Source organism: Balaenoptera acutorostrata, chromosome 3 (genome assembly GCF_949987535.1).
Source record: "Balaenoptera acutorostrata chromosome 3, mBalAcu1.1, whole genome shotgun sequence".
NCBI classification, from domain to species: domain Eukaryota; kingdom Metazoa; phylum Chordata; class Mammalia; order Artiodactyla; family Balaenopteridae; genus Balaenoptera; species Balaenoptera acutorostrata.
The window spans coordinates 132,379,066-132,404,010 of record NC_080066.1 but is presented as its reverse complement, the minus strand read 5'-3'; the positions used below and the strand labels follow the sequence as shown (position 1 = coordinate 132,404,010).

General features: G+C 39.8%; 1 protein-coding gene across 3 annotated transcripts in view; it reads right to left on the bottom strand.

Annotated features, from left to right (window-relative positions):
* The window catches only part of GNG2 (G protein subunit gamma 2), a 130,223-nt gene that overhangs the window by 24,408 nt on the left and 80,870 nt on the right, over positions 1–24,945 (bottom strand). For all 3 annotated transcript variants that reach the window (XM_007192856.2, XM_007192855.2, XM_057544513.1), the window contains one exon: positions 1,444–1,559. In XM_007192856.2, the coding sequence (XP_007192918.1) occupies positions 1,444–1,530 (87 nt within the window). In that variant the 5' untranslated portion in view covers positions 1,531–1,559. The remainder of the gene's footprint in view (positions 1–1,443; positions 1,560–24,945) is intronic.

Genomic DNA, 24,945 nt, shown 5'->3' with positions numbered 1-24,945 from the left:
GGTCCATTATCAGGACATGAATTTTACAAAGGAGATTCAGGATAGATGGAAATTTGCTCAGTTTACTTATGGAGGAAGACCAGCTCTCCCTTCATGCTCTAGGCCAGACCTGATGGGAGTTATAAGGAGCAAACCCCTTCCTATAGGACCATGGTTCCCAACCATAACTATACATTGAAATTAGCTGATAATTAAAAGAAATACTGCTGCCTGAATCATACCCTAATAGATTCTAATTTAATTGGTCTACAGTGTGGTCTTAGAATTGGTCCTTTTATAAAATTCCCTGGGTGATATGAATATACAGCTGGGCTGAGAACCACTGCTATACACCAGTGGTCAGCAAAGTTTTTCTCTAAAAGGCCAGAGAGAAAAAATTTTAGGCTCTGTGGGCCACAGGGTCTCTGCTGCAACTACTCTACCCTGCTGTTGTAGTGTGAAAGTAGCCACAGACAGTATGTAAACAAATGGGTGGGGCTGTGTTCTAATAAAGCTTTATTGAGAAAAACAGTCAGTGGGCTGGACTTGGCTCATGAACCATAATTTATTGACCTTTGTTTTAGAAGCACCTTCCAAAGGATGGCTGGATTGTTCAGATTGCTAAGTCAGGAATGGACAAATCTTCCAGTTTAAAAAAGGCATCTGAAAGAATGTTCTAATTTTAGTAAAATGTTGCTGAGTTCCATTTCATAAAATGCTCAGGTCTTCTGGGAAAGTGAAGCTTTGATAGTTGACATAAATTTACTTTACTACCCTGCAGTAGCTATCTGTGTGGGTTAATTTACATTGAAAATCTGCCAACAAAAGGTTTGGATTTAAAGTCCTGGCTTAATATGTTAGGTCCAACTTAAGACAAAGCTGTCAGGTTTGATCTGGGGAGTGAGAGAAAGAAAGAAGTGGAATATTAAGTTCCATGAAACCTCTATGCTGTTTGACTTCTCAGGGAGACCACGTGTGGTTTTTGCGTTCTGAAGAAAAAAATCCAGTAAGGTATAAAGAAGAAAAAAAATAACATGCAGTGGTGGATCGAAGGATTAGACGTGAAAATAGACACTAAAAATTAGAAACGACATAAGGAAGGACAGAAAAAATTAAACCCAAGTGAGAAGGGGGTCTTTACAAGGTCAGAGAAGTGAACTGGTGGATTTCTACGTTTCATGGGTTTTCCAAATCCCTTGACTAGAATTCAGCCATGAGCCTAAGTTTCGTTTTGACGTCCACATGGAGAACCAGTTTTAATTTATACTATCATTTTATTCTGGAGAAATCCAGAGGAGGCAAAGACATATTAGAAAAATGAACTTTTGCCCAACCATTAAGTTTCTCTTCCACCATCACTGGTTTCATCACTCTCCATAGAAAAGTAGCCAAATGACACATGGCTGCAAGTCATTCTCCTGACAATCAAGGCTAGCTGAGCTGTGTGGGTTACGTCATCCTCACCTTTATCCTATCGATGTTGGCTTCCATCTTCAGCTGTTCTACCAGTTTCCTGGCTTGAGCTATGCTGGCGGTGTTGTTGCTGGCCATTGGAATGCTGGGTGGGTTTTTCAGACACACTGGGAAAGAAAACAAGGAGAAAAAATGCATCAGAGAACTCTCTAGCTGCCAAATGTGCAGATTCATCATAACTGGGGGATCCCCCCAAAATGGCTATAGTCAGGCCAGGTTCCTCCAGCCATCTACATCCCCAATCCAGCACTGAGTCTGAGTGGCAGGCAGGCCAGAAGATGAGGTTTGCTTTTCCAACTCCCTACCTCTGCCCTTCCATCCTTCTTTGGGGGAAAAAAAAAGAAGAATGTTCATCAAATCAGATAAGATATGTTGCCAAATTAAGAAAGCAAGTTATTAAATTTATGTCAATTTATGAAATAAGTTCAAAATGGTAAGGGTGACAGTATGCATAATTACTGTTGTTATTTATTGGATACTGCTATTGTTAGATACTGTGTTAAGTGCCCTCAGAGGATGAGGAATGAAAGGTGAGCAGAGGCAGGAATGGTAAATTATATAATCCCTAAGGACTAAAAACACTATGTTTACCATGTTCTCTTGATGGGCTCAAATGCTGACTCTTTGGTTAACCGTAAGCACCTCAGTCTATTATACTGCAGAGACACTGCAATAGGACTTGTGGCTTTTTTGTGTTGTTTATCCAGCACCGTTTTAAATGGCCCTTTCTCTCCAGTCTATTTGAAATATGGCTTGATTCACAACCAATTACTTTACTCATAACTCTTCAGGAACAATCTATAATGTCAAGGGGTAGGCTTTGCTATGTCTAAATTGTTACTTGCATTGATGAGTAGACCAGTGGTATTCTAAATTAAGTACAACAGACTTAATACTTTTATGAATATGGAATGGAACATAAATGTTTAGAGAGTGGAGTTCTGTACCTATGCAGATGGTGAGATGGTTTCTTTGTCTCTGGCTCTACCAGACCCACTCCCAGCCTTGTCCCCCAATCCCTTCAAGTCCTATCCCAATTTCATTTCTCTTCTAATTATTTCTTGACCCACCATCTCACTTTATTCTTGCTGTTCATCTCAGAAAGTACCCTATTTACTTTCAGTGCTCGCTTCCCCCACATTCTCATCAGGTCTTGCTCCATGTCAAGGTACCATATACTATTTCAGGACCATCAATGTAAATTTGCCCCTGAGGTCACTGACACCCAATAGTGAAGGAATATCTGAGAGCTGCAATTTAACTAGAGTGCACGACCCAAGAAATGAGAAACATTAAACACTGCTTCAGTCACCACCAGTCATATCTTGTTCTGAAGATATTATATTAAAAACCGTGACTTCTACTAGCTTTGGGGAATATTTTTATCTAGGGATAAAGTAGGATCAGGCTACCACCTCAAAAAGGAAAGAGGATACATAGAAAACCTACAGAAAGAAAAATAACCCATAATAAGTTCAGTATATAGGTTTTTACATATCCATGAAAATCAAGAAAATTTTTATTTTAATTACCAAAAAAGCAAAAGTCTATAAATTATCTTCTTTGGTTCTTATTTCTTGACATTTAACTCTCTGTAAACAAAGAGGTCCCTTCATGGATAGTGTTATTTTATCAAGAATACTGCAAAAGCCAGCCCAACAACATTTATAGTATAAATTGGAGGATAGTAAACTGTTCCCTCAATTGATTTTCAAAGGGTTTGGAGACAATAAAATGGGAAGGAAGACTGAAAGAATTTTGAAGCCACAAAGATCTCTGAACTCTACTTTCAAATGCTTGAAGATCAAGGGAAGGATCTTGCATGCAAAAACAAACAAAAAAAAGGAGGCTTTAACAACAACTGCGATTTCATCAGCATGGTTAGGGACCTAATCATCTTAGCCCCACAGGGAAATTATGTGCCCCCAAATCAAACAGACATCTACCAGCCTTGCAAAACTTCACAGGGCCAAGATGGAGTATTGACTTACCCAGTAGAGTAGCCTAACTCTTCCAGTGATCCAAAATGGAAGGAGCCATGGTCTACAGGCCCCTGGACACTGCTCTGTAAAGTTCATGTTTCCTCCAAACTAGAATTTATCACACTAGAATACAGACTATCACAGAATTTCCAAATCCTCATTGGGCCTGAGGGAGCTCTGAGAGTCTGGTCAGCTATTCTTCTGCCCTTGAATCTAAACCAGATAATATAGTAACTTGTGGCAGAGACCACTGCTTGCTTCCAATACCCCTTTTTCCTCTTCTTCGTTAGTGATAACAATTTTTTTTTTTTTTCTTTTTAACAGAGACCACAAGAACCCTGAATTTTAGTTGGGGACATTTTGCTGAAAGATGCATTCCCAGGCTCCCTTGCAGCTTGGTGTGGTGATATGACTAAGTTTTGGTCAATGAGACATAAGCAGAAGTGTCCTGAAGGGAAGGGATGTGCCTTTTGCTTCCCCTTCCTCCTGTTACTGGCCTAGAAGGTAGTCATACTGACCACAGAGCTCCATCTCAAACGTCTGGGCTACACTCCAGGAGGAGCAGGAAGGATCTGGGTCCTTACTGATACTGTAGAGCCACCATGCCAGCTGTGAACTGGCTGCCATCTATGTGAAGAGAAATAAGCACCTATCTTCTTTACACCACTATTATTAAGGGTTTCTCTACTGTTGGCTCACAGATCTGCCATTAACTGATTAAATGACCCATTATTTTTATTTGAGTATCCAGGAAAGTCTATGTCCTAACGCCTGTTAATGTTCCCTGGAAAAAGCTGTAGCTGTCCTGAGGAGGCTGAGATGGAAAGTGGATGAGCTTTCTATTGCTGCTGTAACACCTTACTACAAATTTAGTAGCTTAAAGAATATAAATGTATCTTAACAGTTCTGGAGGTTAGAAGTCTGAAATAGATCCCACTGGGCTAAAGTCAAGTTATTGGCAGGGCTTCATTCCTTCTGGAGGTCTAAAGGAAAATGTTTCCTTTCCTTACATAGCTTCTAAAGGTGGCCGGCATTCCTTGGCTCTTGGTTTTTTTCTTCATTTTCAAAACCAACAAAGGTGAGTTGACTTCTTCTCACTCTACATCACTGTAACCTCTTTGGTAGTCACTTCTCTCTCTGACTCTCCTCTGCCTCCTTCTTCCGCTTTTAAGAACCATTGTAACCATACTGGGCCCACTCTGATAATACAGGATAATCTCTGTATCTTTAGGTCAACTGATTAGCAACCTTAATTCCATTTGCAACCTTAATTCCCTTTGCCATATAACATAACAATCTGCAGGTTCCAGGTATGGGGACATGGACATCTTTAAGGGCCTTTATTCTACCTACGATGGAAGGAGACCTCTGTGCAGGTAGAGAAGGAAAGTGGAAAGGTGGGATGTTGAGGTGGGAAAGAAGAGGGATGGGGAAGGACGTAAGTTTAGAAATGCTGGGGAGAGAACATATAAACCCTAAATGGACTTAAGAAAAAAAAGTAGACAAAGGCTTTGGTTTGTGCTTCTACCTTTAGGAAGATCCTGTATGTTTTTCTTTTACCATATGACCCAACAAAATCTAGGGCCACTTTCACAATCACTTAGTGCATTTTCCTCTTTTTTCACATCTGGCTGCTTTCCCGTAAAAGCAATGAAGAAATCCCCCTCCTGAAAACTGAAAGAACTGTAGAGTCCCAGACCAGTGTTCCAAAGAAGTATGTGATATTGAGATTTATAAGAAATATATATTTGGTCTTCGAACTATTCTTGGCACAGAGCTCCTAAAACCCTTGGAATCTCCTGCGGTAAGACCAATAAAGGTCTTTTGTTATGTTAATGAGGTGACTTTTGGAAAGTCCTTAGGCAACCTGAGGATGGGGGAGCTGTTTGCCAGGAGAACCAACCATGTGATTAGAGGGTTGCAACTTTCAGAACTCACCCCCAACCCCAACCTCCTGGAAGGGAAAAAGGGCTGAAGGTTGAATCAATTGCCCGTGGCCAATGATTTAATTAATCACGACTATGTAAAGAAGGCTCCATAAGACCCCAAAAGGACAGGGTTTGGAGAGCTTCCAGGTTGGTGAACGCGTGGAGATGCTGGAAGAGTGGCCCACCTAGAGAGGGTATGGGAGCTCTGCACCCTTTCCCCATACCTTGCCCTTTGCATCTCTTCCATCTGGCTGTTCCTGAGTTACATTCCTTTATAATAAACTGGTACCCTAGTATGTAAAATGTTTCTCTGAGTTCTGTAATAGTAAATTAATCAAAACCAAGGAAGAGGTCATGGGAATCTCTGATTTATAGCCAGTCAGTCAGAAGTACAGGTAACAACCTGGGCTTGCAATGGGGGGCCTGAATTGTGTTTGTGGGTAGGTGGAGGAGACTGCAGTCTTGTAAGATCAACCCTTAAACTGTGGAACCTGATGCTATCCCTGGGTAGGCAATGTCAGAATTAAAGAATTAAGTGAAATTGCAGGACACTCAACTGGTGTCAGAGGATTGTTTATTGGTGTGAAGGGAACTGCCCCCCTCCACACACTGGAATTGGGTCCTGGAGCCCTACTGAAGTATGTATTTTCCTAAAAAGTGACTATGGTAAATAAGAAAAAGTTAGCTTATCTTCTAAGCTTGAAGCATTTGGACAATGCATCACACACACTCACACACACACACACATACACACACACCTCTTTTCATCTACAAATCTGAAACTCTGTACCCATTAAACAATAACACCCATTCCTTTCTCCCCCAGCCTGGGAAACCACCATTCTACTTTCCGTCTCTATGATTTTGATTACTCTAGGTACCTCATAGAAGTGGACTCATACAGTATTTGTCTTTACATGACTGTCCTGTTTCACTTAGCATAATGTCCTCAAGGTTCATTCATGTTGTAGCATGTGTCAGAATTTCCTTCCTTTTTAAGGCTGAATAATATTACATTTTATGTATATACCATATTTTATCAATTCATCTGTTGACAGACACTTGCGATGCTTCCACGTTTTAGCTACTGTGAGTAATGCTGCTGTGAATATGGGAGTACACATATCTCTTCAAGACTCTGCTTTCAGTTCTTTTGAGTATATACCCAGAAATGGAGTTGTTGGATCATATAGGGTAAGTCTATTTTTAATTTTTTGAGGGACAGCAATACTGTTTTCAGTAGTAGCTGTACCATTTTACATTATCACTAAAAGTGCACAAGGGTTCCAGTTTCTCCTCATCCTCATGAACACATTCTTTTTTTTTCGTTTTTTTTAATAGTAGCCATCCTAATGGGTGTGAGGTGGTACCTCATTGTAGTTTGATTTGCATTTCCCAAATGAGTAGTGATGTTGAGCACCTTTTCATGTGTTCATTGGCCATTTGGATATCCTTTTTTGGAGAAATGTCTATTCAAGCCTTTTGCCCATTTTAAAATCAGGTTTGTTGTTGTTGAGTTTTAGGAATTTTCTATATATTCTGGATACCAATCTCTAATCAGATATATGGTTTACAAATATTTTCTCCCATTCCATGGATTGCCTGTTCACTCTGTTGATAGTGTACTTTGATGCACAAAAGTTTTTACTTTTCATGAAGTCCAATTTTTCTATTTTTTTCTTTTGTTGCCTATGCCTTTGGTGTTAGAGCCGGGAAATCACTGCCAAATCTAAAGTTGTAAATGTTATGCTCCATTTTTTTGAAGGTGAAAAGAATATGCCACCCCAAAATATGTCACTATGGCATACTGGTTATTTTGAATTGAAGTTAGTTAAGAAAATAGCCAGTGGGGCTTCCCTGGTGGCGTAGTGGTTGAGAATCTGCCTGCTAATGCAGGGGACACGGGTTCGAGCCCTGGTCTGGGAAGATCCCACATGCCACGGAGCAGCTGGGCCCGTGAGCCACAATTGCTGAGCCTGCGCGTCTGGAGCCTGTGCCCCGCAACGGGAGGGGCCGCGATAGAGAAAGGCCCGCGCACCGCGATGAAGAGCGGTCCCCGCACCGCGATGAAGAGTGGCCCCCGCTTGCCGCAACTGGAGAAAGCCCTCGCACGAACCGAAGACCCAATACAGACAAAAATAATAAATAAATAAATAAATAAAAAAGAAAATCCTTTAAAAAAAAAAAAAAAAAAGAAAATAGCCAGTGCAAGAAGAATACTCTCACTCTCTTTGTCCCCCTGAAAGCAGGAAATAAATCTCCTGTGTGAAGGCACCCTCCCTCTACCAGGAAGGTAGAAGGCATCCTTATTGCCAGAGACAGGAAATTCAGGGCCGAGAAGGCTGTATCAATAAACCTTGTTACTTCTTCAGTAATTTGCTATCCCAAGCCCAGATCCATTTGTCTTGTTGATTCTTCACAAACGTATTGTTTCCCTGTCTAAAAGGTATAAAAGCTGCCTGCTTTGGTCACTTCTTTGAGTCTCATTTCTTTATGGGCTCATGTATATGTACAAAATTAAATTTGTTTTTCTCCTGTTAATCTTATGTCAATTTAATTATTAGACCAGCCAAAGAATCAAGAATGGAAGAAGGGGAAATTTTCCTCCTCTCCAGTTTTGGTGCCAAAAGTAGGGCTCTGCCTGGCCTGGACACCGTTCACCCTCGGGCTGCGGCAGCTGAGAGACCCTGGGACCTCTGGTAAGTGCTGGCAGAAGGAAAGAATTCGTACCAAATCAGACTCCCAGATCTCTGCCTGCAGGGTCTCATAGAAGTGAGAATGGTAAGAATCCTTTTCTTTTTCTAAATTCAGATTAGTAGGAGAAAATATTTTTATGAATTAGTTCCTTGGGTATGGCGACTTGTAAAGATTTGTTGTGAGTACTCTCGTTTTCTATTTATTCCTTTTCTCCCAGAGATGGTCATTGTTTTCCTTTTTCTCTGCCTTTTGTGTCATTTCTCATAAGGAGAAAAACCATAGGGCAGAACACAGGCATAGGTTCTAGAAGCCTGTTGTCTGATCTGGCTTCACACATTGGTGAGTTCACGGTTCTCATCAGACCGGCATCTATTTAGACAAACTTTGCTCTGGGTCCTCTCATGTAAAAACTGGGTGAAGTTTTCCTTTCATCTTGTTCTATGTCCTGAAAGCATAACTCTATGACCAGTAAGAATATTCTCTGGTTTCTGCTAGCCGGAGAATGCAAGTAATAGCTTGCACTTGGTGGCCAGTTGAATAGACTGGATTCCAAGACATGAAGTCACAAGCAATGTTCTCTTTGTCCAACTGTGCCAGCTTTCAGGGAAGTTTGTCATAAGGGGCCTTTGTCATCTCAGCCTTCGTTGTCTTGCTAGTGCTGGCAAAGTCTCATTCTATTAATGCCTGCCTGGTGTCACAGATTAGTAGGTCTGTGACTAGAGCGGCCTCATGTTCTTGTGAGAGACCAGAGACACTGCTTGCACTATACCGTTCTTACTACCTATGACAACAACGGTCTTTGCTTTCTTAGGCCAAATCTGGAATGAAGTTTCTGGATCTTCTGAGGACTATGTCTTTTGTACTGTCCTTTGGGATGCCTCTTGCATCCATGGTTAAACTGTAAAAAGACTTACTGGTTTGAGTCGCTATTGAGATTAATGTAAGTTCCTACTCATCAATGGCCAAAGGATCCTTTGAACTGGCAATATTTGAAAGAAAGAGATTTTTTAAGAGCGCTCTCATTCTAAACGACTGTCTTACTGCTACCTATGGAAAGACCAAATTAAAAAGAGAACACAAAGGAATATAATGTCTAGCCTTAGGGACCCTCTTAACAAGATGAAAGAACAGACATTAGACTTAGCAAAAAAATTAAAGACCACATCCAACATAAATTCCCCCTTTAAAAAATCTGGCCCCATCTCCTCAGTAAATTCCCTTAGCTCCTCAAACTCCTCCACCTTCCCCTTAAACACCCAGCCGCCTGTTTTAACTTCCCTTTCCCTAAAAGATTTATAGAGAGCACTCGGATCTCTAGGTCTCAAGTATTACAGGTTACTCATGCAAATGCTGAAAGCCAGGAAGTAAATTTAACAGACGCACCCAGGATGGAGAGTAAGGCTTTCTTTGCTATTCCTTACAACTCCTCCTACTTTCCAGGGCTCCATAATCAGGCTCTACCAGCTTCAGGTCTTTCTATACAATGTCCTTTGTAGAAGTATCCTGGACCCCTCCACCCAACACCACAAAGAATTCATATCCCCTGGAGAGCAACAGATCTTTTAAATTACAAAGCCCTTTATCTCCACTTTCAGAAGATTCTACCAAATTTAAAGACATATTAAAAAGATTATTGGCCATTTACAACCCTTCTCACTGAGGAAACAGATGACCAGAATTTCTCCCAGGCCCTCCTATAAAATGGTCAATAAATGGATTAGCTGGAGGCTGATGTTTAGCAAATATTACATTTATATTATATATTAAATATTATATATTATATGCAAAGGTAGAGGCTTTCCCACCCAAGGTGAATTGGTCTAAGATTAAATTGTACACTCGGAAAAAGGAGAACATCCAAAGGCCTTTATAAAATGCTTTGTACAGACTTTTCAAAGGCATACTGCATTAAGCCCTGAAGCTCCAGAATATAGAAATCTTTTAATTTCCTCCTTAATATGAAAATTTCTCCTGAATTTAAAAAGGCAAATTCAAAATAGTGTGCCTGGGTGGACTAATCAACCTCTAAGCATTATGATGCAAGCAGCTACCCAATTCTTTGAAGATAGATTGCAGGAGAAAAAAAGGAATTATAATCAACAATACTTGATTTGCAACTTGAATCTTCAGAAAAACAAAAGCATAGCTCTGAGAGCAGCTCAAAGTCCACTCAGACCCTTTCCCATTTGCCTTCAGGTATTTGCAGATATCATTAAAAAATCAAGACATTGGAAGTACAATTATCCTGACTTAAGAAAAAGAAGGAAAAAATTAAATAGTAATTACCTTAGACTGCTGATAATAGATATACTCCCAAATTCCTACATTCTTTCCCTGTCCCTTGAAGATGTAAATCTTATCATGTATTTATAAAGCAAACAGCTCAAGAGCTAAATAGAACACTGCTCACAATTGCCTAAGACACAAGATAAAAAAAGGAGGGGGGAGGCTTTTAAAAATACAAACTACTATAAACTCACTTGCCTAAATCTAGTCCACATCGTTCATAAGATTACTTGTCAAGGACAAACACAAATCTTAAAAGTCTCCTGCACAAACATTAGTAAAAAGCTTTAGCCATTTAAGAGAGTAAGCTTAACTTGTTCTGTCCTACAGAGATATAATTTGAATTCAACTGTTATTTATAAACTAGTGAGTGTTATTTTATTGGACCTGATTCATGGCTAAAGTTTTAGAACAAAAGCTATAAAGTCTCTGTGTCTGTCTGTATGTTTACATATGTCTATAAATCTATGTTATGTATATGTGATATTTTTCTACCTCTGTATGGTATTGCCAAAATCATTTTGTAAATGAGCTCTATTTAACTGGCTTAAACTTAAGCTCTTATGAATTAAGCATTCGTACAACTCAGAAACATAGAAACTAACTCAAATGTTTTTCAAGTTCATGTGATGTGGGATACCCTTTGCTAAATAAATGTTAGTTTAAGTTCGTTGGTTTAATTAAAATAGACATGTCTTCAGAGTTATCAGCACTAAATATAATGCAGACATGCAACTTTTATTCTACCTGGGTTTACTAGTCAAGTAAGCTGATGTTATCTCTGTTGCAAAATTTGTAAACAAGAAAAATAACTTAAAATGATGACTGGCCACTTTGATGTCTTACGAAATTTTCATGAGTGATCTAGATATGACTGTTGGGAACAAGTGAATTAAATAAATGTAAGTGGGATAAAAAATTTTAAGTGAACTTTTCAATAATAATTATGTTTTATGATGTATACTTAAATAGTTTCCCAACTCCCTTTGGTAACTTATACCCTTAGAGTTTTGTTAAGTTAAATTAAATGATAGAACTTTATGGAATATGTAGATAATTTCCAAATAAGATAAGACACAGGAACATTAATTATTGAACATGGGTTTATCCACTTTTGGTTTCTGATTACAGAGAAACTAAAGATATTTGGATCTATTAGTAAATATTATGTACCACATTGAAAGGTTACAATACAAAGAAACATATGTTTTTAGAAATTATAAAATGTATTCATAAATTTGCCAATCCAAGAATGCTGGTATAGTGTACAATTCACAACTGCTTACTTCTTGGTTTTTACTAGAAATTAAGGTTTCTACAAATTAAAAATTCTAATTAATAAATGCAATTGGAACTACTAAAAATAATAAGAAAAACATTTCTGTGCAAGAAAAGTAGGTTGTGTTTAGGGTTAAAAAAGGTATGAGGTATGAAGATGCATTTTTCTTAAGGGAAATGAAGGTAACTTTACCTTAAAGTAAGGCTGGTTATTTCACAATGGGAAAAAGAGAAACAAAGGACAAACTAAATGAAAATAGAAAGTTGGGAAGTGAGAGAGAAAGAGAGAATTTTACCTTGGGTAATGGAGCTGGCTAAAATGAATTGTTAATGTAAGGGTTTAAAAATAAGCTTTAATATCAACAGTGTGCTTATGTAAAACTAAAGTCTAATTTTCTGCTTAAAAGAGCAAGTTTTATTGAACTCTTGGTCTGCTCCTGATAAGAGATTGTGAAAGGTTTTTCTTTACCTTGTAAGTAATCTGCCTAGGAAGCAAAGATTTTATGTTTTACTAAAATAATTTTCTGTGCTTCATGTTGTCTTTATCAGGTCTTTGATTACCTGAGTCTTAATAATATGAGCTAAGTTTTGCTTAAAACTATGTAACCTTCTGTATTTGCCTTTAAAATCTTTTATCATTTTAATTAAATAATTATTGTTTCCTAATTATCTGTGATCCTATTTAGCCAAGTGTCCAAATCCTTTGATATTTTTGACAAACTTCCCCCAAATCAAATTCTAAATGAAGTCTTTTGATCTGGAAGTAACTTGGGATTTTCCAGAGGTTCCCTGGAACATCTCAAAAGATTTGTTCTCTCTACTTATTAAAAAAAAGGGAGATGTTTAACTAATTAGGCTTATTTGATATGTTAAATTACATGGGAAGCATTGTCAAATTATAAGTTAATACAAGCCTGCTTTATGTTATATTTGTATAGGTATATAAGTGTTCCAGAAATTATATGAAATTCCTAGAAATTTGATATGTCCAGGTATAATGTTATCACTAGTTATTACCTTAGAATGTATGTCACAGAAATAACCAAATTTCCTTGTTAATAGCATTGTAATGAGCTTTCATTAGATCTTCAACCCTGGACATTTTAAAGTCTTTTGTCATTTATACTTACTGTTTTACTTTGATGAATTTTGCAAATGTGTTTCATCTTTGGAGAAATTCATGGAAAGGACTCTGAGAAGTACTGTGGAATACAGACTTCTGATAACTTTTAGATCATACCACTGAACTGGGTAAAGATTTATAGAACTCTAAGGAAAACTGGATTCACAAAACTGCTAACAAAAGACAAAGATCAACGAGAATTAATTATTATACATGGAACTGAATGAACTGAAGAGGATGATTATAATTTTTATGACTTTTCATTTGAGACACTGCTGGTTCTTTAATGTTTTGTTTTTCCAGATTTAAGGAAAAATTTTCCCCTTTTCTCTTAAGCTACCCATGACTTAGAGCAATTTGGTAAAAGTATACCTCTGTGGACAAAGATGAAACATTTACTTTTTCTCCCTACTTTGTCCCTCAGGAATTAAAAAACTCTCAATGAGTATTCTTATTTTCATGGCAATATAATTATTTGCATAAGTTCAATAAGCATCTGTTTTCCTTGTAACAGGACACAATTGGAAACATTGGTCCAAGGCTTTGACTGGAATGTCGTATTTGAGAGAGACATACATAGACTCAAATATGACCAGAAACCTTTAAGGAACTAAAGCTGACTTTATGGAGCCGATAAAGCGCCTTGGAAAAATCAGCCAACCCTGTTTACAGGGTTCCTGGCAGCCTTACCAGGTGAGTAAGGAACGTCACCTCCTGGCAGGTCTGGGAACCTTAGGATATTTTGCTGATTTCAAAAAGAGAAAAACGCATCCAAATCTATAGGTACTGCAAGCAAAGTCTGACAGCAAATTCTCTGCTTTGCTTCCTAGCCTAGAGAGGCTTTTAAGAGTTTAATCTGAGATTTCTTATAAAAAGTTCCAGCAAAGCAAACTTTGAAAGAGTCTCTATGGTTAATCACTAAATAATCAGGCCAAGTTTATTGAAATTAGACTTAATTTGTGAACAAGTTAGTCTTATTGTGGTTATCTTTGTTAGAAATGGAGGTAATTATAGCAAAAAGTTTTGCTCCTTACATTTTCTTCCAAGAGTTTTAGAGTTTTAGCTCTTATGTTTATGTCTTTGATCCATTTTGAGTTAATTTTTGTGTATGGTGCGAGGTAAGGGTCCAACTCTATTATTATCATTATTATTATTATTGCATGTGGATATCTAGTTTTCCCAGCACCATTTGTTGAAAAGATTGTTCATTCTCTATTGAATGGTCTCATCACTGTTGTTGAAAATCATTTGACTATATATGCGAGGGTTTATTTCTGGGCTCTCTACTCTATTCCATTAGTCTATGTCTATCTTTATGCCTGTATCATAATTTTTATTACTGTAGCTTTGTAGTGAGTTTTGAAATTATGAAGTGTGAGTCCTCCAACTTGTTCTTTTTCAAGATTCTTTTTGCCTATTCAGGGCCATTGACCTTCCACACAAATTTTAGGATGGATTTTTCTATTTCTGCAAAAATTATTGCTGGAATTTTAATACAGATTACATTGAAACTGTAGATTGCTTTGAGTAATACTGATATTTTAACAATATTAATTCTTCCAATCTATGAACATGGGATGTCTTTCTATTTATTTATGTCTTCTTAAATTTCTTTCAGCAATGTTTTGAAGTTTTTATTGTACAAGTCTTTTACCTCCTTAGTTAATTCCTAAGTATTTTATTCTTTTTCATGATGTCGGAAATGGAATTGTGTTCTTAATTTCCTTTCCAGCTTGTTTATCATTAGTGCATAGAAATGCTACACCACTGATTCTTAATGGGGAAGAGGAAACCTTTTGCCTTCCACCCCTACCTGAGTTGCCTGAGTTGAGAGTAATTGCATGCAATGAGAAGTGTTGTTGAGGAGAGGGCATTGTACCTTGTGAACATAACGGGGCCAAGATAAAGTGTTGACAGAATCCTGTTAGATGCACAGGCTGTTTCAGCAGGCAAGCACAGATAGTCTTTGCTAATGTTTCTGTTTCATTTTACATGTAACCCAAATTGGGCTGAAATTATTTTTCTAAGAGGGAAGGAAATGGTTTAAATACACTGACAACTGAAATAGCTAAAAGAAAAAGTAAAATTCTCCTAAAAAGATCATGTAGACAAAGCTTTAAAATACACACACATACAGATACAACCCTCTTAAAAATAAACAAACAAACAAAAAACGCTTGTAGTTAATAAGAAAGGGTGATTAATTTCTGGACACCACTCCCCCTCACCCCATCAGCCTAGTCTGTAGCCTGCTTTGCGATGCACTGGAGTTTACCTTTGCAGTGGCCCAGACTGGCAACCAAGTTAATGGCACAGACTATGAGTGGTTACACATCTCTGAATTTGAATCAGGAGCTATAATGCTGCAGATTAATTCTTTCAGAATCCTACAGCCAATATCTCATTTTAAAATTCTAAAGTCTACTCTCTGGAAATTCCAAACAAACGGGGTTCCATTTATTCTCCAAGCCCCACACTAGAACCACCGGCAGTAGTTCTCAGCCAGGGGAGATATCACCCAGTAGGAGCCATTTGGAAATGTGCGGGGGTGGACTGGGTTATGACAATAACTAGGGGGCTACTGACATTTAGCGAGCAGAGGCAGGAACTCTAATGCCCTGCAGAATGCCAGGCAACAATGAATCATGCTGCTCAAAAGGTCCACAGTACCCTCCATGAGAAAGGACACTGAAAAAATAGCCATAGAGCCGTGAATGAAAACTCTGCTCAAAGAAAATACTCCATTAGAAAAGGTTCAGGGGCTTCCCTGGTGGCGCAGTGGTTGAGAATCTGCCTGCCAATGCAGGGGACACGGGTTCGAGCCCTGGTCTGGGAAGATCCCATATGTCGCGGAGCAACTGGGCCCGTGAGCCACAATTACTGAGCCTGCGCGTCTGGAGCCTGTGCTCCGCAACAAGAGAGGCCGCGATAGTGAGAGGCCCGTGCACCGCGATGAAGAGTGGCCCCCGCTCGCCGCAAGTGGAGAAAGCCCTCGCACAGAAACGAAGACCCAACACAGCCAAAAATAAATAAATAAATAAATAAATATTTTCAAAAAAAAGAAAAAAGAAAAGGTTCAACTCACTGGGCTTTTATACTTATGTCTTATGATCCCTATTACCTTCCCAGTGATGAATAAGTGGTAAGTGTTCATAATTCTCACCAGCGTTATTACGCTTTATGGATGTTTAGTCCATGTTCATTTCAAAAAAGAGCACAGTCTCTTTCTTGCAATGCGCTGGTGGAATGAGATTATGCTGAGTTATATCTGCCAGTGAGGAAAAAAAAATTACAAACAACAAAAACCCCTAGAATAATTACGGAGCTTGTGTGTTAGAGATTGATGGAAGAATGTCCTAATTATCCCACCTGAATTCCCAACCCATGAATAATAACAGACGACATTTTATTCTTTTCAACTGATGAGACTTGTTCCCCATCCCCCAAAATGAGGGGCACGCCTGTTATAACCATCAGATGAGTTTTCTTTTTCTAAAAATACATCCGGTATTTTAATTTCTTTCAGGAGGAACTTTTCTGTTAAGAAACCATACATTTTCTTGTCATTTAGTGTTGGGAATCAACACACCACCCCTTATTTCTGTGGCACAAAGATAAAGAAGTGTTTTGATTGAGGCATCTTTGCCTTAGAGACTGTAGGTTAATTGTGGAGGATTCCATTCTTTTCATACTTTAATGGTGTTTGTTTTTTTTTTTTAATTATTATTTATTTATTTATTTATTTATTTTTGGCTGTGTTGGGTCTTCGTTTCTGTGCGAGGGCTTCCTCTAGCTGCGGCAAGTGGGGGCCACTCTTCATCACGGTGCGCGGGCCTCTATCGTTGCCTTTCATTGCGGAGCACAGGCTCCAGACGCGCAGGCTCAGTAGCTGTGGCTCACGGGCCTAGTTGCTCCACGGCATGTGGGATCTTCCCAGACCAGGGCTCGAACCCGTGTCCCCTGCATTAGCAGGCAGATTCTCAACCACTGCGCCACCAGGGAAGCCCTTTAATGGTGTTTTTAAAGTGTGGATCCAGGCAGACTTCCCTATGGCCTTTCATTTTAATTACAACTGTGTGTTTCTCTGAACTACATTTTGATATTTGCAATAGGTGCTGAGGGGGTTTGATTTATTTGTTTTGTATATTTCCAGGTTAGGATTACATTGGCAATAAAACAAACAATTTCTAGGTCTAGAAAACAAATTAGAGGTCTATAGTCTCCCAGTCACTTGATGATATCTTTATTATTCTCATTTGTCAGTTAGCCCTAGCATAGGTGATTGGTTAGTAGTTGCTTTTAAATTAGAGGACTAATTCCAAACTATTCCAATTTAGAATTCTTCAGAGTTTCTACAATTAGTCACCTGGAAAAATGTCTTTGTTAACTGTTCAGACACACAACCCAAGTTTGAGCTTGGTCATTCTGCCACTCATTTTTTGATCCCTACTGCAATTTATTCTGCAACAAGTAAGTACATCATCATCAAATGGATTAGATTCTATATAGGGAGGACATTTAATATCCTTTCCTGTGACGGGCTTTCAGAGTCAGAACACTAGTAGATGTATGAACAGTGGCTGCACTGTGAATCAAATAGGTATTGTAAAATAGCCTGCCAGCTTTCAGGGATGTTTTTTGTCAGGCATTATCCTCTAATACCAGTTGGCCATTTTGACTTGAAAATACCAAAATAGCACATTGCAATCTCTACTCCTCAGCAAACATGAATTTCCTTTTGGTTCTCCAGCCACTAGGGACATTTAAAATCCATAAGGGATTTATTTGTGAAGCTCGTTGCTTTTCCCTCAACACTTTCAAGGCCCAGGGCATCAGGAGTGGAATTCATCTTGCTCGCTCACTTTTTTCCCAATCATGTGTTTCAACAACTGGAGACGTCACAAAGATTTCTTTTGGGTGTCACAATGTCGTGGTTTCCTCACTTGCCTTTGCTCATTTTTGAGGAGCAGTGTAGAGGTTAGAGATGGAGAATAAAATGGAGAGATGGGAATAAAATGGAGAGATGGAGAGCAAGTTGGGGGAATAGGCAGGGTGTAGGGTAGGGTATGTGCACATAGGCTTAGGAATGGAAGGGCTTGCATGGGATGGAGGCTGTGGAATGATCCCGGAGTCCAGGAGGCACTGGTGAGCATACGAAGAGGGAGGGGAGCAGGGAAGGAGGCACGGGAAGGTATCCTCCCCAGGGAACCTCAGGGAGCTCACGGGCGGAGAGGATGCAGACAGTCAGACATCGCCACCATGCTGGCTAAGATGACGAATTTGTAAACAAAACCAAACAGGAGCCTTCCAAGTGACTTTCCCCTCCTCCTGTCTCCCCTCCACATCTTTTGAGTGTTCTCCATTTCCCAGAACTCGATTTTCCAGGCCTAAAGCTCTGTTCTTTCAGCAGAGGACCAGGAACTCAGACTCAAAATCAATATTAGCTTATAAATCAAGGGCTTGCCATGTGTCAGGAACTGGGCCAAGCACTTTAAAGAATTATCTTATTTAATCCTCACAACAATTCTAGGGGAGTAAGCAGCGCATCCCTGGTTGGAGGAGACTTAGATTAAGTCAGAACGTGAGCGAGAAGGCTGTTTCTAAAGCAAGGTCCCCAGGGAAAGATTTTTTCCTTTAGCCCATCTCAATTCATGTTTTTAGAGGCAGCAGACTGATCCTAGCCTGGAGACTATGGTATAGGTTGGCCATTTTCACAAACACAATAGCAATTTTTACTGTCTGTGTAGCTACAGGGAGAGCTAAGGCGAACGAGGGCTGATGTAGAAGCTGTACCAACCAAAAGTGCTCTGGGGGCCAAGAGGGAACAGAACGAACCAAGGGAGCAATCAATCCACTCTGTACTATTTCCATGTGGTTTGCTGGGATGGTGCCACTTACCAAGTGGGAGAAAGACAAGACGATGTCTGACTTCCTCGAATCAGCATGGGAGCCGTCTAGGCTGTGTAGGTGGAGGGTAAGACACAGCAAGCTTCCCTGTCTCACTTGCTGCCAGAAACCATTCATTGAAATGACAGCTCTCCGCTTTCCAGCAAACCGTTGTTTTCAAGACAACACATGTCCACAGATACAGCTTCCTCTTGGAAGGAGGATCATCGGTTAGCCGCTTTTAAAGACCTTGACAAACACATAACCCTGGAAAAACGTTGACTCAAAGCCATGGATTTCACGGATTTTGTAAAAGGCCACAGGAGTGAATAGGCCATGTTGCAGCTTAAGAAATGACATGTAAGCTTTTAGTTCTTATCTGAGCCTTGGACAAGGAAATGGCTTGTGTCCACAAATGGGAGCTGGCATTTTTAGATGTTACATGGGCTTTGTTCACTCCAAGGAAACAAGATTATTATTTTATATGGCATATGTTGGGTTTTCTTTTCTTTTCTTTTCTTTTTTAATATGGAAGCCCAGACCATGAATCAGTAGGGTTCCAACAAAAGAAAAATAATGAGCCTGTTTCCACAGAAATGGCTCTGTGAACCTACTGATGTCTAATGCTCCACAACAAGAGGCAAGGCAGATCTGACAGGAAGCAGCCCTCTGTCTCTCTGTAGGAAATTACCTATCGGTTAATTAATTTCTTTAAAAAAAACCGCACAACTTTAATCCTAAATCCCTGGTGGATCTCAAGCCTTAAGCAGCCCCTGGAGTCCAGGAAGACTCACCTGCCCAAGCTGCCTCGTCACTGCTCAGATGGCTCCTTAGGTTTACAAAATGGTAACACCAGAAGTCCCTTGGCTGAGCTCCCCAATACAGTCCCCCCAATAAGAATCGGACCTCCTCCATTCAGGTTAGTTTTTAATCACTGTGTTGTCTGGGGATATTCCCAGTGATGCAACTGAGAGATAGTACAAAAGTGGAAAAACAGGTACTAGGAGAAGACCTGGATTCTCGTCCGGGCTGATACTCCCAGCTGTTTACAGCGGGGAAATCATTGGATCGTTCTGGGACTCAGTGGCTCAGCTGTCGAGTGGGGATAACAACGCCCAGACTGCACCTGTGTGTCTAACATTTGTGACAGTGTTTTGTAAATTTTGGAGTGCTATAGAAGGAGCGGGCATGAATAGAGAGAATGACCACCACCATTTATTGAGCAACTACTAAGCACTGTGACCTGGAAGGAACATGGAAAGGGAATCAGGGACTAAGAAAGGCAAAGGGGAAAATCTATGATCGTGACTAACTGTGACTATTAATCAAAACCTTAATAATAAGCAAGAACTCAATAAACAATCCAAAGAGCGGGGGAACCTTTTTTTTTGGAGGGGGAGGATGGGTAATCTTTACCCATCTTTACATCCAATTTTGAAATTTCCAATTTGTGTTGACAACCTTAAAGAGATTTGATTTTTTGAAAATCAACTGTGATATAAAATCAGTTAACAAGGATTTATTGAACGTTTAGTGTGTGTGGCCCAGAAGCATGTGCACTTGTTACACATAGTAAGTTTCTAAGGAAACCGGCCACTGGGCGGATGTGAGCACGCTGTGGGCCACCTCAATAATTCTAGGACGGCACTTTGTTTCATTGGGATCTTCTGGAGGGAAAGGCTCACATGCACATATAGTGTTTGAAAGGTTTTCTGTGGTCACAGAATTAAACTTGCAAGCCTAGTATCTGAGGCCGATGGGCTTCTGCCTCCGCCTCAGGCTGATTTAATTTCCTGTATGCAAAGCCAGCAGGCGTCCATGCACACATAGCAACAATTTCCATCAAAATCTCCACTGCCTGCTCCACATCACCAGCCCTAATCGTCAGCCAAATCAGCCTGTTCTCTGTTCTCCAAACACAGTTCATCCCTCAGCAGCCACGGCTTTGCCATCTCTCTCGTCCCTCACACACATCTATATTGTATAGCCCAGCTCAAGCCTCTTTTCTGCCAAGGAATGTTCCTCGGCGACTACAGTATCCTCCTCAGCCCCTCAAGGCCACACCAGCCTACGAGTCTGTGCCATAATAATGCAAGCCATTTCTCTGGCTTTAGAAAGTACAGCATGCTGACTGGTGTTATTAATTATCTTTATTTTATCCAGCCATTGTTCTCATAAATATTTATTAAACCTGCTATTCTAGCTCCAAAAATTGCTCTAAATCTGTCTGTCTTTACTGGTTAAACAGACTCAGCTAGGTTTCATCAAGGGGCCCTTGTACTTGCTGTCTCCCCTGTTTGCAATGCTGCAAGGCCCCCAGGGGGTGCGACCCATAGCTGTTACTTTCTCCTTCTGGCCTATATTCAAACACCAAGTCTCCTCTTGATCACACTACCTAAAGGACCCCTGTCCAGCCCCTGTCATTCTCCTGCACATCACCCTGTTTATTTTCTTCAATGTATTATAATAATCTGGAATTATCGAATTAATTTATTGATGATCAGCCTCTCTCCTCCTCTAGATGTAAGCTCAGAGCAAAGACCTCGTCTGTCGCGTTCATAGTAGGCGCTCAACAAATAACTGTTAAAAGAATGAAAGTCCTCCATAGCCCCCGCAGCACCCCCTAGGTCCTCAGTAAACGTTTGCTGCTTCTGAGGATGAGTACCTGGCACACAGCACCATCCATGCCCCTCACCACAGCCCCACCAAACAGATGCTCCTGGATACAGATTGCTTACACTGGCTTTCGTTTGGTAGCGAATGGGCTTACAAAGCATGTTCCCTGAAAGGGCGCCTCCCAGACTCTTAGCTATATCTCATCTGATCTTCAAGTATCCCCATATTCTTGGGCCAAAAAAGAAGCTTGAGACCGGTGCACGTCCTTCCCTCTCACCATTTTTTGGTTGTTTTGGGCAACATCTAAATCATCAATAACTTTTCCCTGGTGCAAAGTTACACACAAACGCAGTTTGAAGGCGTAAACATCAGTCTGATACTGAGCACTCCTTGGTAGCACTGGCCCCTTGACCAATCTGTGACCACTCATCTCAGACAGAATCCCACAGCTCTGAGAACATAAACCAGAAGGGCTCATCTCCTTTTTATTAGCTGAGTTTCAGGGACGGCAGGGAGCGATTCACTTTTTTAAATGTATTTTTTTCTTATAAAAGAAATACATAGCCATTATTGGAAAGCTGAAAAAAACAGAGATTCAGAAAACAAAAATTTCCTACAATCCTACCCCCAAAAGACAGCCAAGTTCACCTTCACAGTAATTTTCAAGTGCCTTTCTCCCACTTGAAGTGTTTATTTTTGGTGTGTAATATCATGCTGGGAAGATAATATTAACTAATATACATAATCATTTGCTGGGTCCTGCGTAAATGCTGACCTTCTGAGATGTTTTCTCATTATCCATTCTGCAAGATTTATCCTTTCCCTCTGCCCCCCACATTCTTCAGAAGATAAAGTTATTTTAATGTTTCCCCATTACTCAAGTGTCAAATTTTATATCACGTCTTTTAAGGCTATTACACAGCTCTGATACATAGTACAGAGTCATTTTTTCTTCTTTTAATCAATATTGTTTTTAGAACTCCTGCCCTAGGTGCAGAAAATAAATTGCCATACCAATATCCCTTTGATTATATGGAGTGAATAGAAGAAAAATGTAAGAAATTAAAGAGAAAGGGACAAGTTTTCTTTTATTTTGTCACAAAGTAAGGACAACTATGCCCACACTGGTTCAGAAATACCCTGAGGCTGGAGGGGAGTAGAATCAAGAAAGGGACTCTTCTCCCCAGGACAGCTATTTATTTGCCATCTCCAAAGGGTGAAAGAACTGTCTGAAATGTTGACTTGGGAACCAGTCATCTTATAGATACTATTTTTTTTTAAGTCAGATTTATCAAGGTATAATTTATACACATTAAAATTCACCCTTTTTTTCATGTGCTGATAAAAGGGTTTGACAATTGTGTATATACAGGCCTGAAACCACTTCAAATGTAGATACTATTTGTAGGAGCTATTTAACCACGTTGGCGCTCACTTTATTCCTTTTCTAGCCTGCCCTCAGAATGAACACTTTTGAGACCAGTCCCCAGGTACTAAGAGCAGTTCTGAGAAAGGAAAGACTGTGAACTTAACTGGCCTTACTTAATATACCATGGAGTTCATGGCGTTATTAAATCTCAGAGTTTAGCAGGACCCAGAAAGCTACCTTGCAGAACCCTCTACCCAAAACAGAAATCTGTTTTATAACCACTGAATTAATACACTTTAATCATTGGTGACACATGTTAAGAAAATATCTATAAACATGTGGAACCCGAGTGGCCCAATGTTTTATTTAACAAGTTTGGTCCAGCTTTGGCAGCCCCTGGGGGCTCATAAAAAGGAAGGCCTCTTCAGCATTAGGGTTGAGGATTTTTGTAGGAATAAGCAAGTTAGAAAATGGCTCCTCTGCAAATTTGTGCCACTAACCCTTAAAGACAAGCTAAATATGAGACATTTGAAACCCTCTAAACCAAGACCCTAACTTCACAGAGTAAAAAAAAACAAAAAACAAAAAAACCTTAAGGGCTATAGTGATTAAATGAATTGCCTTAGAAAAGGTAGCTATAACCGTGTCAGAATCAAGGACTTAAATCTGGGTTTAAGATACCTGGTTAGATGCACTTTTCACTGTTTCTTGAGTATTTCTAACATTTTGGTACCCCCTAGATTGGAAGCATTATTAAGGTTCAGATTTCTTACTAAATTCCCCACCTACCCCACATACCCTCCCATGCGTGGTCACCATTAGAGAAACCCTATTAGGAGAATGTGGGAGGGGTCAATGAAATAAAAATAATATCCTGCTCTCTCTCCTGACCCCTCGATACCCTATGGTGATCACTACCCAGCAGTGAGACATTTTAAGTTATTTAGACTAGAGGAACTGGGCTTGATTTTTCCACCTTGGTTATTTTTTGTACTATTTTTGCAAAGAATGTAAATAGCCAGCAAATGTGACTACAAGGGTTCCTTGATTAGTGAATGAATAGTATTTGCTAAGCAGATCTCTACATTTTAATAAAATAGGTTTAATGTTATGTGGAAGGAGAAAGAGATAATTGTGTAGATTTCCAAGGAATTTTTTAGAAGTTATCTTGTTTTAGTAAATGTGTGGTGTCTTTTGATGAAAATGTGAAGGGAAAGACAAAGGGGCATGGAGGTAGCAGAGCCACATGGATGCTTAATGAGCTGTCAGTCATGGCTCTCCAAGGTACTGAACTGATGTTCATGAAGAAAATGTGAGAATCAGTGGAGGGTATTAAAGAGAGCTGTCAGTTCTGAGGCTGGAGGTCTGGATTTGAGTTTCAACTTGGCTGAGTAATCATAAACAAGTCCTTTCACCCCTCTGGGCCTCAGTTCCCTTTTCTGTAAAATGAGGGGATTGAGGTGGATGACTGCTTGATTCCTTTCTAGTTCTTTTTGCTTGTTGCTCAAGAGATAATAACGTAGTTTCACTCTTGTCACTCTATCATTAAATCCCACAGCTCTGGGACTCTCTCAATGTAGTTAAGTTTCAGCCCAAATTCCAAAATTAAATGTCCAAGGGAAGCAGATAAATATGAAGAAAAGCCCTGTGACCAAGTGGACACCAGCTGCTTGAGAGAAGGGTTTCAAGTTTCCCATTCTCTCATGTTCATTTCCTGTCTTTCCAGATTACTCGCACTGCACCCTGATTCTAAGAATTCAGGACACCAATCCATTGAGTCTGCTGCCTTTTCACTGTCTCTCAAGACCCCCATGTCCTCATGTGCCACCTTACCTGGCTTATCTCCCACAGTCCATCATGTGGCCACTCCCTTTAAACAAACAGCAACCCTGCCTCTTTCTCCCTCGATCACACCAGCTGCTAAAATCCCCAACCCTGGTTGAATCCAACTTGCAATCTACCCTTGAGCAACTAAGAGTGTTGAGTAAACACATAAGCACAAATTCACAGATATTAACTTCAAGTGGGTCCTTAGTGCTGTCCAGCTTTTCTTCCACATTTCCTTAGTCAACTTCCACCGACTTTTTTCACACCTTCTCTTTTCTCCTTGAGCCTCTAATACCTCTTCTCTCTCTCCATCGTCATTCTTAGCTGGTGACCTTACTTCTTATTTCACTGAAAAGTTAGCAGCATACAGAAGAGAACACCCATATTCTACCATGACCAATCCCGCCAACCTATGTGCATGTGCACTTCTATGCTCATAAACTCTGCCTTCTCTTCTCTTGTGATGATGAACTGCTTGTGCCCTGTTGTTTTCTCTGTCTT